General features: G+C 47.8%; 3 protein-coding genes across 3 annotated transcripts; 1 reads left to right on the top strand and 2 right to left on the bottom strand.

Moving 5' to 3' along the window:
• Positions 1 to 298: 298 nt before the first annotated feature.
• Positions 299 to 1,496, bottom strand: LOC125520889 (uncharacterized). Its single transcript, XM_048685930.2, has one exon. The coding sequence runs from the start codon at positions 1,235 to 1,237 to the stop codon at positions 545 to 547; it is 693 nt and encodes a 230-aa protein (XP_048541887.2). The 5' UTR covers positions 1,238 to 1,496; the 3' UTR covers positions 299 to 544.
• A 2,191-nt stretch (positions 1,497 to 3,687) lies between these two features.
• Positions 3,688 to 5,966, top strand: LOC125525033 (thioredoxin domain-containing protein PLP3B). Its single transcript, XM_048690055.2, has 8 exons — positions 3,688 to 3,930; positions 4,501 to 4,575; positions 4,687 to 4,734; positions 4,818 to 4,960; positions 5,066 to 5,138; positions 5,219 to 5,280; positions 5,436 to 5,533; positions 5,614 to 5,966. Exons 1-8 carry the CDS (start codon positions 3,847 to 3,849, stop codon positions 5,721 to 5,723), a joined length of 693 nt encoding a protein of 230 aa, XP_048546012.1. The 5' UTR covers positions 3,688 to 3,846; the 3' UTR covers positions 5,724 to 5,966.
• Positions 5,967 to 6,012: 46 nt separating this feature from the next.
• On the bottom strand, positions 6,013 to 10,483 carry LOC125525032 (acyl-coenzyme A oxidase 2, peroxisomal-like). The gene is made up of 7 exons (XM_048690054.2): positions 9,966 to 10,483; positions 8,886 to 9,001; positions 7,835 to 8,718; positions 7,416 to 7,595; positions 7,164 to 7,330; positions 6,556 to 6,679; positions 6,013 to 6,447 (listed from the first exon to the last, which is right to left on the bottom strand). Exons 1-7 carry the CDS (start codon positions 10,421 to 10,423, stop codon positions 6,277 to 6,279), a joined length of 2,100 nt encoding a protein of 699 aa, XP_048546011.1. The 5' UTR covers positions 10,424 to 10,483; the 3' UTR covers positions 6,013 to 6,276.
• Positions 10,484 to 13,260: the final 2,777 nt, after the last annotated feature.

Genomic DNA, 13,260 nt, shown 5'->3' with positions numbered 1-13,260 from the left:
TTTCGTCCACTCAACCAATAACCGATGCACTAGTCAACACAGTGCCAAATTGCTCAGATCTGAACTTTCCGTTTGTCGCCACCCCCCGGCTTGTTTTGCGTGTGAACATGGGTAGATCACACTATCAATAATACTGTTGGCCCTATACTCATACAGTTGTCCTTGGCAGATGCTCTTGCTCGTACTTAAAACCACACTTATAACTGTATTAATGTGCTACATCCAATACCATGTAGTACTGCTCACTATTTAAAGCAAAAACAACGAAATGCTACTCTACTCAAATATGCTCAAAATCAAACAAAATGAGCTCAAATATGCATTGCAACGCTGTTAGTGGTAGATTAAACACACGACACAAGATTTTACAGGGCGCGGAAGTATACACAGTCTTACAGACGTAGCAGCGGCGCCACTGGCGAGCGGTTAGTAGTGCAGTGCAGTGCAGTGACCACCACTGAGCCACTGGCTGGCCGGTGCGCCGTTGATGGATTGGATGGATGGATGGACGTGTCTTTTTCTGACGCACGCATGCGCGGCTCGCCTAGGTGGGCTTCAGATCCTCGAACATGGACTCCCACGGCGTCTCCGGGTCCTCGCCGCCGCCGTCGTCCGTCTCGGCGTCCTCGTCCTCGTCGTCGTCGGCGTCGTAGTCGCTGCCGCAGGTCTCCGTGCTGGTGAAGCACCTCGCCGCGATCGCCGTGGCCATGTACGTCGTCGGCGCCGCGGAGTTCCTTGTCCCCTTTCGTCCGGCGCTGTTGGTGAGCGTGTGCATGGGCTTGCCCACGCGAGCCAGGAGGGCCGCCAGCTTCCTCTTCGTGACCCCGCGGCCGTCCGCGGCCGTGGGCGCGCCCTTCCACCGCGCCGGCCCCGCCACGCCCTGGTGGCAGAGCGCCAGCGGGCGCGGCGCGACGGCGGCCTTGGACCTGCCCCGGCGCGCGGCGGAGCGGAGGCAGCCGGCGAGGGAGCGGGCCGACCGCTGCGCGGCGGCGGCGAGCAGCCTGGTGGCGCGCCACGGCAGGACGGTGATGGCGGCGGAGGCGGAGGACTCCCTCCGGGCGAGCTTGAGGATCTCGAGGCGGTGCTTGGCAACGGCGACGCCCATGGTGGCGAGGAAGGCGTGGTCGAGGTGGCGCACGTCGGCGGCGCCGAGCTCGTTGCGCGCGAACAGGAGCGCGTACTCGGCGGCCAGGTCCTCGCCCAGCCCCGCCCTGCGCAGCCACTCGTACCAGTCCATCCCTCCCTCCCTCGCTCGCTCAGGCGTGCTGGGGGTGTGCAGGTGGGACGCACGAGCGGCGTGACGGCGTGCACGGGACGAGGGTTTAGTACAAAGCTAGTAGCTAGAACAGGAGCAGGGGAAATGGCTGGCTGCTGGTGACTGGTGTGGAGCGATGTGCGAAGGTGCGTCGTGGTGTGAGCATGATTGGGGGGAGGAGGTTGGTGGACGGTTGGAGGGGAGCGAGCGTGAGGGTGGATCTGGTTTGCCGGCAACGGTGTGCCACACCGCGGCTAAATTTCGTGTTTTGATCCTTTTGCGAAATTCAATCGAGATTTAATCCTAGGTTGCAAAAATTCCGGGATCTGATCATTTTCTTACCGCCAAGGTCCATGGTGGTAGGTTATAACAGCATACAGCCTAACACCCTACCGTAAACTTTTCCTAAGTATGAAACACAGTGCGTACTCGTGCCTACCGCCGGGCACCTTGGCAGTAAGGTTGTACAGCCTACCGCCAGCCTGTTTGGCGGTAGGGTTGTTTCCTACCGTCATGGATCCCGACGATAGCAAAAGGGCCAGATCTCAAATTTTTTGCAAACTGAGGTCAAATCTCGATTAACTTTCACAAAAGGGTTAAAACATGAAATTTTGCCCCACACTGCCGCTGTCGTGGAGAAATGAAATTATAGCGGAACCGGTTTTTACCGGGTACGTTGCTCTCGCATGATGAAGTAACGAGATTCGTGTTGTATTCGATGGCCAACGTGTACAGAAAAAATTGTCTAGCGAGCAATACGGTATCGATAGCACATGGGCCCGATAAAATCTCAAAATCACCGGCTTCCCAGCACGGGTCGATGTGACCTAACTTGACGTCTGGCGGCTTGGGGAGGTCTAATTTGCGGCGGCTGCGACATGGATCCTTATTTCGGCGGGGCGATGAGTTCGAACATGTGAGTAATTTGTATTTACGTTGTTAACACAAATCTCTTGCTGCCTTTATTGGTGCCGATACAAGTTTAATCTGGCTTAATCCATTGGTTCGTAATCTTGTATTGCTCTGAAAGTTCTATATTAGAAAGAAATTTGTTCGATCCTTCTATGACATTCACCCAACTGCTTCAAAGCCAGCACTTTCCACCATCTCTGTGAGAGGTAGCAGAAGTGTACAACAATCATGCTTAAGCTACTAAAGTTAGTAAGTTAGTATAAAGTTGGCTCATCTATTTTGAAACAGAGGGAGTATGAAAATATCATATTTTTAGGTATTCTCGTTGGATGTGATGTTGAATGTAGTTGTTATTGTGTACACCCAGGTGCAGATTTAATACAAAAGATGATTCTTTTATTGGTTCTATCTATGAAACAATATGAAGAATAGGAACACGTTGAAGTTAACAACCCAATTGATTTAGAGGAGCCTAATGAGTAAGTATAAGGAAAGTACCAACATTTTTCCTTTATGAGCACATATTGTTTTCTTTAGTGATGCTTTTTTGTCACAGTTCCATTTCCCAGATGATGTGCCTGCAAAAAATGAAGGGTGTGATGCTGAAGACCCACAAGAGTTTGTTCATATTTCAGGCCCTGAACATTCACACACTCTGAAGCATCCAGATGTTACTCATCATTCAATTGTGTTGATGGGGAGGTTCACAAAGGAGAAGTTAATTCATCAGAAATGTAACAATTGGTATCCCGGAGTTTGATTGTGTTTGAATTGGACGTTAAGATATAATTGGACGTTAAGTTAATGTACATGTCGTAGGGCGCAATGTGCTTTTGTGCGTGGAGCTTTTCATGCACTTGCTCCCAGAAGGGCTCCCTCTGCTCTTCCTACGAAATCTGCGGATACGGCCAGCCACGAATCGCACAACAACTCATCCTCCATGGTCGAGTAGCTCACAATTCTTCGAACTCTAAAAAACGACATATCATTTGAAAAAAAGCTCAATGGCATTTGATCGAACACCTGCCGGGCGTGGTGTCCGCCATGGAGATCGGCGACAGGTGGCGGAGTATACCTGGGTACAAATGGCTCTAGGGTGGAAAGCTCTGTCGTAACGGCGAGCGGGCACGTCGGTGCTGGTTGCGGATGCCCGGCAATACCTCTATGGCGGCCGGAGACGTACAACAGCGGCAACGGAGGTGGAGGGTGCGGATGCAAAGTAAGGAGAAAAGGAGGAAGTGAAAGGAAATGGGACCGGAAGGAGAGATTGGCTGGGCCGGTGGTGTTGGAGTCCTATGTTTTGAATGTGGACTCCCTCTCCGGACTTCCCCACTTCATCTTCAGTTTACAAGAGAAATCGTATCCGGACTGCGCCACGGGTCGATATAGACCCACGGCTTCCGCGGCCCGAACAGATTTTTTTTTTAGACAACTGCGGCCCGTACAGATGCGGGCGCGGTTTGCGGGTCCGAGATGCCCTTGGTAGTAGGCCTGATGGGCCGAGTTTCGCAGAGGAAAGTAAATCTGTTGCTGCTGCGGCGGCGGCGCTACAACACAACACCACCGCAATCTTTACTCGAAAAAAGAAAAACACAACACCGCAATCGCCACCTGCACCGAACCGGAGCAAATCTCCGGCGAGCTCGAGCCGAAGCGGCGAACCCGCGCGAGCAGGAGAGATGGATCCGGACGAGGTGAAGTCGAAGCTCCAAGGCCTGGCCTTCGGCAACGTCCTGGCCGCCGCCGCCCGCGACTACAAGAAGGTGACTCTCCCTCGCCCCCGACGTCCCCTACCTCTCCCCAATCTGAGATTCCGCGCCTTGCGCGTCGCCGTTACCCCACCTCTCGTCTGATCCGGCGATCGGGCCGTCGGAGCGGCCGAGGATCCAGCGACGGCCGAGCCGTGCCCGGTGCCCACCCCCCTGGATCTTGGGACAAGTTCCTTCGTCTGCTTGCATTTCTTGGCCTTCGGAATCAAACGGCGGGCGCTGTTGAGAGCCTAAGATTCGGCGAGTGGGTCATGTTAGCTCGTGTGGAAGTGGACAGCCCTGCTCCGGGAATCTAGCAAAATGGTTACATCTAGTATAATGCTTGGGAATCATGCAGTACTAATGTTTTCTGTTTCTTTGCATAATGGGGATAAAGGGCTGCTTTTGATTCTCAAATGTAGTTATTTTTCATGAGTTTCACCATGCTGTAAGCTGGTGGCCTCTATCTTGGATGGCTCTGAACCTGTGCAATTTTTTTACCAAATCCACTGGAGGAGCCAGAATAACACTACTCTTTGTTTCATCTTTTTTCCTTTTGCGATACTGACACAGACACCATTTTAGGAAGTTATAGCTAAAGAGAAGGCTCAAGCAGCACCTGCGATCCATGATGAAGTCGATCTTGATGAGTTACTGGATGTGAGTTGAACTTCTAACCATCGCTTACCGTCTTCCGTATATCTTTAGTGTAGAGCACCAAGAACTTTGGTATCTGTCGCGACGCCATTACATTACGGAACTGCTTTGTAGGACCCAGAGCTTGAGAAATTGCATGCTGAACGGCTTGCTGCTCTTAAGGTACTGATCTGCATCTCACGCTTGAGAAGCTTGTATAAGTGCCACATCATCCATTAAGTACCTCATTTTTCTCTATGCAACAGAGAGAGGTCGAGAAGCGTGAGGTGCTAAAGAGGCAAGGTCATGGTGAATACAGGGAAATAACTGAAGGGGACTTCTTAGGAGAGGTCACTCGTGGTGACAAGGTCATCTGTCATTTCTACCATCGTGAATTTTACCGCTGCAAGTAAGCCATAAGTCCTTTTTATGTATATAATGCCTCTTGCCCGTGATGATTTAGTAAGGTGCTGATCTGCGTCTCACACTTGATAATGATATAAATCTTTGGTAGGATCATGGATAAGCATTTGAAGGCACTTGCACCGGTCTATTTGGGAACTAAATTCGTCAAGCTTGATGCCGAAGTTCGTATATCGCTGTTAGTTTTAAGTTACTTCTGCTTTTACTACATCGATGGATGCTGATTTGTTGATAACTACTGCAGAATGCTCCCTTCTTTGTGGCAAAACTAGCAATCAAAACGTTGCCATGTGTTATATTGTTCAAGTAAGTGCATACATTGTTCATGGATTCTACCTATTCCATCATTAGATAATGAGCCTTCTAACTTGTTTTGTACTCTTTATTCCTATACGCCATCATGTCAAATTTAATCGAGGGTCATTCTAATTAAGTGTTTTTGCGGCACTTTTGTATTTTAGGAAGGGTATTGCTCTTGATCGGTTGGTTGGTTTCGATGACCTTGGAAGTAAAGATGATTTTTCTACCAGGGCTTTGGAAAATGTACTGAAGAGGAAAGGTAGAGATACTGTTAACTTCTTCATGCAGCATTCCTTCACAATTCGAAATAACAAATATATTAACACCCTGCAAATATAGGTATAATTGAGGAAAAGAAGAAAGACGATGATGACGAAGATGATGAGACTGACATGTCAAAGGATAGGAGGGTTAGATCTTCCACTGCTTACGATTCGGATTCAGATTGAAAAGATGAAGTGATATGATCCTGTCTTTTGTAACATTATAATTTTGTCTCTTTTGTACTCTAGCTCTCGGAAGTTCCTTATGATTTATGTGTGCCGTATTGTATCGAACAAGAGAACTGGAAGCTGGATGTATTAGTGATCTGTCAGTAACTCCAGTTTTACACCAGTTATCGGAGTACAATACATATGTATGACTAAGTATTAGTGCTGCAATTATGCATCAGTGTTAGGCATTTCAGCTTCCTTATTCATCTCTGGCATTTCCCTTGTGACATCAAGTCTTGTCACGTGACTGAAGAGAGATAATTAATCAGACATTGTAGCTACAGAATTTCTCACATATGAGCTTTATTCACAGCCATGCTGCCAAAACAAAGTCTGACAAAATTTATTCACAATATTATCACTTATACACATCTCATTTTTATTATACACTTTTTTGGGATAAAGCTTATTGTACACTTGATTTTGACTCACTCTGTTGGGTATATGATATAAGTTTGTCTATATAGCTTCTTGCCTAACGGTCTGAGCTTGCAGCAGAATGGTAGGTCTATGTTGGTTGTCTGTAGAAGCCGACACCCTGTGTATACTGAGCATAGGCCTCCGATTGCATGCCGATTGGGGCGCGGATGATTTGATCTGGGACATCGAAGGCGTCGACAAGTTCCCGAGCCACAAGCCTCACCTGGTAACTGAGGTAGTCTACCAGTTTATGGATAGCCTGCAAGAATACAGAGGAGCATAGCATCAGGTCCTGGTTCTGGTTCTGGTCTGAAGGTAAGAACTGAAATTGCAATTGTGTGCCATGGGGTTGACAAGCAGTACAAACCTTGGCTTTGTTTGGCGCCACATAGTCTACATTCCGATATGTCCCGATGTCTTTCCAGATCCTTTCAAGTGCATAAAGGTCACACACCAGCTTCAGTACTTCTCGTGTTTTTTCGTCGGGGCAACTGCATAGACAAATCATAAGTCATTGTTGTTGCTTTAACTTCACCGGATAAAGTGAAAAGGGTTACGCACAACATCTTAATTGTGAGTAGGCTTTGGTAATTTAACTTTAATTTGCATCATGGTTCAGCTAAACAACAGAATGAGGATAATGGCTCAAACACTGAAAGGAGTGCTCAGTGGCAGAAGTCAAGGGTGCCAGCAAGAGAACTATAACAATATACAAAGGGCAGCAGAAGGATTTTTCAAGGGATCATTCTACAACTCAAGCACAAATAATCATGATCGACGGGTTGAAAAATGCAGTCAGGGCGACAGGAGGATATTCCAGTGCTTTCACCGATAGCAAGTCTCAAGCAAACAAATATTCGTAGTAACTATTCAACAAAATATTATTTCTAAACTAATATGTGCAGCTAACTAGCTAGTAAGCAATGGTGGTAAGAACAATGTAACTGAGGTCAGGTAACGGCACAAAAACGATACCTCTTCACTGCTTCTATAAACCTCGCGAGGATGACAGACTCAATGTGTGACTCTGCGAGTGTGAGCAGATGGTTTAAACATCTGTTCCACGCACCGAAACCTCCGAGTGTCTTCATGTGCTTCTGGAGTCGAGCAGCAACACTATGCAGTAGTCTAGATGTTCGGTACTGAGAAGAGAGTTTATATACGCAATCAGTACAAGACTTCTATCCAATAGCTACTGATATTATAAATAACGAAGACAGGACTCACTCTGAATGCATCCAGCTGAAATTTAGGATCCCTGAGATGATCTTCCCCTTCCCACCGAGCAGTAACGGGATTAGGCTGAGACAAGTAGGTGTTCATGGAGTCTCTCAAGTAGTTCCAGGTGACCGAGAGTGTTCCTCCCTTGAATTTTTGTTGATATTGCTTCAGGAGATCTCCAGCAACCTACAATACATAGCATCGTGATAAGAGGTACAATATTTGAGGTATAAGTAACTTCATATCACATGAAATTATTCACCCAAACTTCTATTCACAATATGCAATTACGTGTGTTTTCCTAAGATATACAGTATTACCCTTTCAACAATCATAGAACCTGTCCCCGCAAAAAAAAAAACCTATCAAAGAACCTGCCCATCAAATATTACGTAATGAGCTTTGTAGAGGATTCCGATTGGTACCTGCTGCAGCAGAACTGTGTTGTCTCCTTCGAATGTTTGAAATATATCGTGGTCATTCCGCAGACCACCAAAACGATTTACAGCAGCATACCCATGGCCACCACACGATTCTCGGCATATGCTGATAGATTTTGCTGTGTATGAAGTTATGTAGGATTTCAACCCAGATGAAAGTACATGGACATCAGCGGTAACATCCTCGTCATTGGTTTTCTTCATTTCCGAGTACATATCTACCAGATACGCTCTAGCAAAATGAAATGCATACGCTGATGCCAACATAGGCATTAGTTTGTGCTGGTGAGACTGGTAATCCAGCACACTGATTTCAGGCTCCTTAGGTGGACCAAACTGTTGACGCAGTAAAGCATATCTAACAGCAATGGTTACTGCAACTTTGAGTACTCCCACAGAGCTATATGCAAGACCAACTCGCCCCCCAACAAGCTCACCAAGGGTTGCTGCAAATCTTCTGTTAATCGTGGGGAGACTGCTTGTGTATTTTCCATCTCGCGCCACATCGCCGAATCGGTTCAGAAGGTTGTCACGGGGTATCCTAACTGAACAGAATCTCAGGGCACCATTATCTACACCATTTAGGCCTATCTTGTGCCCACAATCATTGATCTCGATTCCTGGAAGAACAGCATGGGTTTCAAGGTCCCGAATCGGGACAATAAATGCATGAATTCCCATGTCAGCAGGCTCCCCTGCTTTTCCCTGAAGTGGTAAAATTAACCTCGCAAAAACAGTAGCAAATTTTCCATGAAGAGCTGCATTGCCAATCCACCACTTAATGGCTCCATCATTTGGGGTATCAATAATGAACTCATCAGTAACTGGATCAAATGTAGCAGTGGTCTGTAGGGCTTGAACATTGGATCCTGTCGAAAAGCAACAAACAGAAATGAAAAAGGATCTTTTCAAACTATTGTAAACAGTGTTTTAGGTGGTGGGTACAAGTCCCAACAGACAGTTAAACCGCAAATCAATCAAAATACCAAACAGGAAGTCAGAAATACTGATGAAACAATTAAATAGATAATCTAACCATGATGCAGTTCTGTCATAGCAAAACAGCCTGGATACTCCAAATTGTCGATTTTGTCGAAGTACTTTTCTTTGTGCTTCTTGGTTCCCAAATTTATTACAGAACCCCCCCAAAGACTGCGTTAACAAGCAGACAAGTTAGTGGATATATAACAGTGGACAGACAAGGAAAACTCCACCAACCAAACTCCCATCTTACTAAAAAAAGGGAAATTCCAGAATCACAAAGTTGCAGTGTTTGAGGTTGTATGAAATGAACCACCAACCAAACTCCACATGCATGTATATCCTAAATAACCCCAAAACCCGAAACAAAATTATCGTGACTACAAAAAATGGGGACACAAAACGCTTGACATTTCACAATAGAAGTTGTGCACGCAAGCATCCCTGTAGCTTTAGGCAATCAAATGAATCCCAACATAACCATAACCGAAGTTGCGTCGCAACCAACCATCGTAGTCAAGAGCTAATGCCGCTTCTTTCATCGTAACAATCAATCAGGTCCACACTATTGCAGCGAAAAGTACTTGCCTCTGTTTTCAGAGTCACTGTCACTCATAAGTCACAAGTACTTGCCTCAATAAGGAGTGCAATTGCAAGCTAGCCGTACATGAATTAGGTTTCAGTTAAGCTACCAACGGATCCAAGCCCCACACTCACAGATCACATTAACGATGCTAACATGCTAGAATCCTCGCGAATGCGATCATCTCAGTACGGTCAGAGATCAGTATGATGACTGGTGAGGTGTGTTACTAACATTCAAAAGAGTAAAACAAAACGATTTTAGTTACTGATGATACCGACAGTCAAATTACCAATTGATACATGGATGTAGCTCGCAGTTCCCCTCGAAGCATCACATCAAGCAAGGGAAAGGTGTACACTCTATCCCACACCCATCAAGCAATTATGTAAGCCCTCTCGTTGACCACCAGCTAACAATCCCCATGTGAAACGTATGGAAGCGATTCAGATATCAAGCTGTGTTCTTTACCAGTTTGTTTGGGAGGGAAATACTGATTTACCAGTAATTAACTACAACGCGCGGTAAAAAGAGAAGAAGAAGCGAACCAACCTGTACTGCACGCCGACCTTGATGGCGAGGGAGATGTCGACCCCGCCGACGGCCTCCATGACGGCGAAGTACTCGGCGGGGTCGGCGGCCATGAGGCTGAGCGGCCGCACCCCGGCCTCCCGGACGAGCGCCGCCATCTGCCGGAAGCAGAGGTCGCGGTGGGCGGCCATGGGCAGCTCCACGGGCGTCTGCAGCTCCGGCCGCGCGACGTAGAACTCGTACACCCGCGCCTGCATCGCGCGGTGCCGCCCCCGGAGGTACGCCGTGAGCGCGGCCGCGTCCGCGTCCAGGCCCCCCGCCCGCCGCTTGCCCGCGCACGCGGCGGGGACCAGAGAGTCGCCCCCCTCGGGAGCGGGCTGCAGGAGGTGGAGGGAGAGGCGTCGGAGGCGGCGCATCGCCGGCGTCGAGTCTTCCTCGTCGTCGGAGCCGTGGCGGCCGGAGCGAGACGTGGTGGCCATGGCGACGTCGGGCGGTGAGGTGTTGGTGTGGGAATGCGAAGCCGAAGTTAGTCGGTGCCGTTACGTTGGGACGTTGCTTTAATGGGGGTCTAACGGGAGGCGCATTTTCCAGTTGGGCCCCTGTAAATATGTGATATCAATTTTGCCTCCCGAATCCACGTGTTCACATGTTTTTAAAAATAAAACGGCTGTGTAACGTAAAATGCACGCCATCTTATGAGTTTATACATGTCTTTACTATGTAAACACCGAGTATAATATAGACACACACTCACATGATATATAACAAAGATTAAAACACAAGACTGGTAAAATCACATACATGTCTCCCTAATGAAGAGCATCATTTGTCCGACTCAACAAGGGTGGCCCCCTTTACCCCCTCCCCGGATGCATGCAAGCCATGCAACATTGATCAAAACAGATGACACATGACTCATCACATTCAACATACTTCACATAGTTCATACATAGGACAAAATAATACATAGTTTGACAACAAAAGGACATAGCACACAACACATTATACCACTATGACATACTATAGTCAAAATAAAGTCAAAGGATCTTCATTTTCCCTTTCCCTTTCCTTCTTCGTAGTGGTAGCAGAGCTCGAAGGCGGCGTAGGGGACATCGCCAGGGCCATCAGAGGCGTCCTTGGACTCGTCTGAGTAGTCCTTCGGTCCCTCTCGAGGGGTCAGGAGGCACAAGCTTGCTTCTCGTAGAGTTGACGCGATGGCGATCACAGGCTCTTTGGGAGCATCTTGGCGTTCTTGCGGCTACGGCGGCTGGCGTCGATTCTTTGGTGGTCAACAATCGGGGTCCTTGTCGGATTCGGACAACACCCGCACTGGAGCTGAAAGTGATGTGATGCCGCTAGCTTTGAGGCGGGTTGCCCGCGCCGCAGATTCACAATAGCCGATGTCGTCGTTGCATCCGCTCGAGCCACGTTCAAAGAAGATGAGACGATGAGGGAGGGCGGCGGGTCAACAACCACCGCTAGGATGGCGTGGACGACTTGTTCCCGCTGGACATGAGACACTATGAGCCACCGGTAGCGCTACCACTGAATCCGCAAGAGAGTGAGTTGGACACAGCACCGCTGCTAGACCCATGCCAAGGCAGCAGGGAAGACTCGTGGTTGTTGGATCCGCGCAGGAATGAAATTCCACGTCTTGACCAAGGACCAACAAAGGGCGATCCAATCGACGAGCTCCTCATCGTCATCCACCGCGAGGAGGTCCCATTTGACACCATCTTCTTTGATCTGGATCTAGATTCAGACATGGCAACGGGGATGGCTAGGGTATGTGGCGGGGACGGGACTGTAGAGAGGAGAGGGCATGAGAGGAGAGTGAGAGTGAGCTAGGGTTAAGGTTTGCCCGTGGATGGGGTGGAGGGGATTTTGTGGGGTCTTCGTTGGGCCGAAAAATGTCTAGGTCGACATGGTGGACATGCCCGGACAAGGTCTCACATTTGGACTAGGACTAGGGCGGTCTGAATTATCCGGCATATAGGGGAGATTTTGGGAGGCCTATTGGGTCACTGATTTTTGTCCGGACTGCCCAAAGGGTGATGGTGGAGGTTCCCTACGATCAAAGTGAGCCATCGCTCCCCCACCCCTCGTTCTACAAAGATACTTAAATATACATTTAATTGCTTATTTGTATTTTTAGTCTCCTCAATGTTTTCGGTCTAGCTCTGGAACTGCTAATAGGATTGTTTCCCATGTGAAGAATAATTAATTGCAACAAGATGTACGACATCAAATCTGCGGTTCAATAGCTGGTGGATTAGAGGTAAAACCATCCATTCGCATATTTTTGAATGTGTGCAATTCACAGTTTTACGTAATTATGGTGTCCATCACTTCATTTCGAGTACTCTTGTAGTCCCTCTATTTAGAAATAGATGATCTTGTAAACAATGTCACGGTTCTCACACAGGACATATACTATATTTCAGCTGTAACCTTTCGCGAGCATCTTTTTTATTTCTGAAAAATGTCGAATGTGCTTATGAGATTATTCCGAATCATGGCAAACTCCATACTTTCAACCAATAGCATCATTTAGAGTGAATAAAGTTCACCCTTTGCCGGAGAAAAAAATAGTGTCATGTGACGGTGGTGATGTGATGAGATGACTCCCCCGCCCATCATCTCGTGTATGTATGCACTTTTGTTACGGAATTCTTTTTGTAGTTGTTCGTGACGAGAGATCGTGTATTTTCTGGTTGTGTAGGGGGCGGAGCGTGATTACCACGCTGTAGCCGGGGACTTTTGGGAGCTGGGACGGCGAGGCCGCCAAGGCAAGGAATCGAGAAGGAGATATGCGTTGACGTGTAAGCGACGTGACGGTGACGTGGAGATAAGGTTGGTTGCCCTCACGTGCAAGCATCCTCCTGCTGCCGCATTTGCAACTGACAGGTGAGGTCGCCGATACGGCCATGATTTGCCTTTGTTTTTTGTTACGTGGATACGTGGATACGGCCATTGCTTTCAGAACCAACGTGTCAGCTATACTCCTCAGTTCACATTAAAAAAAGGTGATGTCCTATTGCCACGTGAAATTTCATGTTGAAACGTAGCACGAGATGTGAGCTACAGATAAACAAATTCGATAATTCAATGCTGATTTTGGTTTTCTTTCATAGCTGTTTGAACTTGAACTTTCACCCGGCAATGAAACATCACCCTTTTAGGGGCTGTTCGGCATTGCTCCGCTCCACAGCCCCCCGAACGGAGTTGGCGGAGCGGTAGGTCAAAATGGTGGAGTTGCCATTTACCCGCTTCGCAGATTTCCAAAGCGAAGCATTACCGAATAGGGCCTTAACGT

This window comes from Triticum urartu, chromosome 7A, assembly GCF_056163025.1.
Source record: "Triticum urartu cultivar PI428250 chromosome 7A, HENAU_Tu73, whole genome shotgun sequence".
Lineage (NCBI taxonomy): Eukaryota > Viridiplantae > Streptophyta > Magnoliopsida > Poales > Poaceae > Triticum > Triticum urartu.
This window is presented reverse-complemented; position numbering and strand designations above follow the sequence as displayed.

Coding starts and splice junctions, on each gene's coding strand:
- LOC125525032 (XM_048690054.2), bottom strand. CDS start 10,423: ATGGCCACCACGTCTCGCTCCGGCCGCCACGGCTCCGACGACGAGGAA. Junction 8,719..8,885: donor TATGACAGAACTGCATCATG/GTTAGATTATCT, acceptor GCTTTTCGACAG/GATCCAATGTTCAAGCCCTA. Junction 6,448..6,555: donor TGGCGCCAAACAAAGCCAAG/GTTTGTACTGCT, acceptor GTATTCTTGCAG/GCTATCCATAAACTGGTAGA.
- LOC125525033 (XM_048690055.2), top strand. CDS start 3,847: ATGGATCCGGACGAGGTGAAGTCGAAGCTCCAAGGCCTGGCCTTCGGC. Junction 5,139..5,218: donor TCGTCAAGCTTGATGCCGAA/GTTCGTATATCG, acceptor TAACTACTGCAG/AATGCTCCCTTCTTTGTGGC. Junction 5,281..5,435: donor CCATGTGTTATATTGTTCAA/GTAAGTGCATAC, acceptor TTTGTATTTTAG/GAAGGGTATTGCTCTTGATC.
- LOC125520889 (XM_048685930.2), bottom strand. CDS start 1,237: ATGGACTGGTACGAGTGGCTGCGCAGGGCGGGGCTGGGCGAGGACCTG.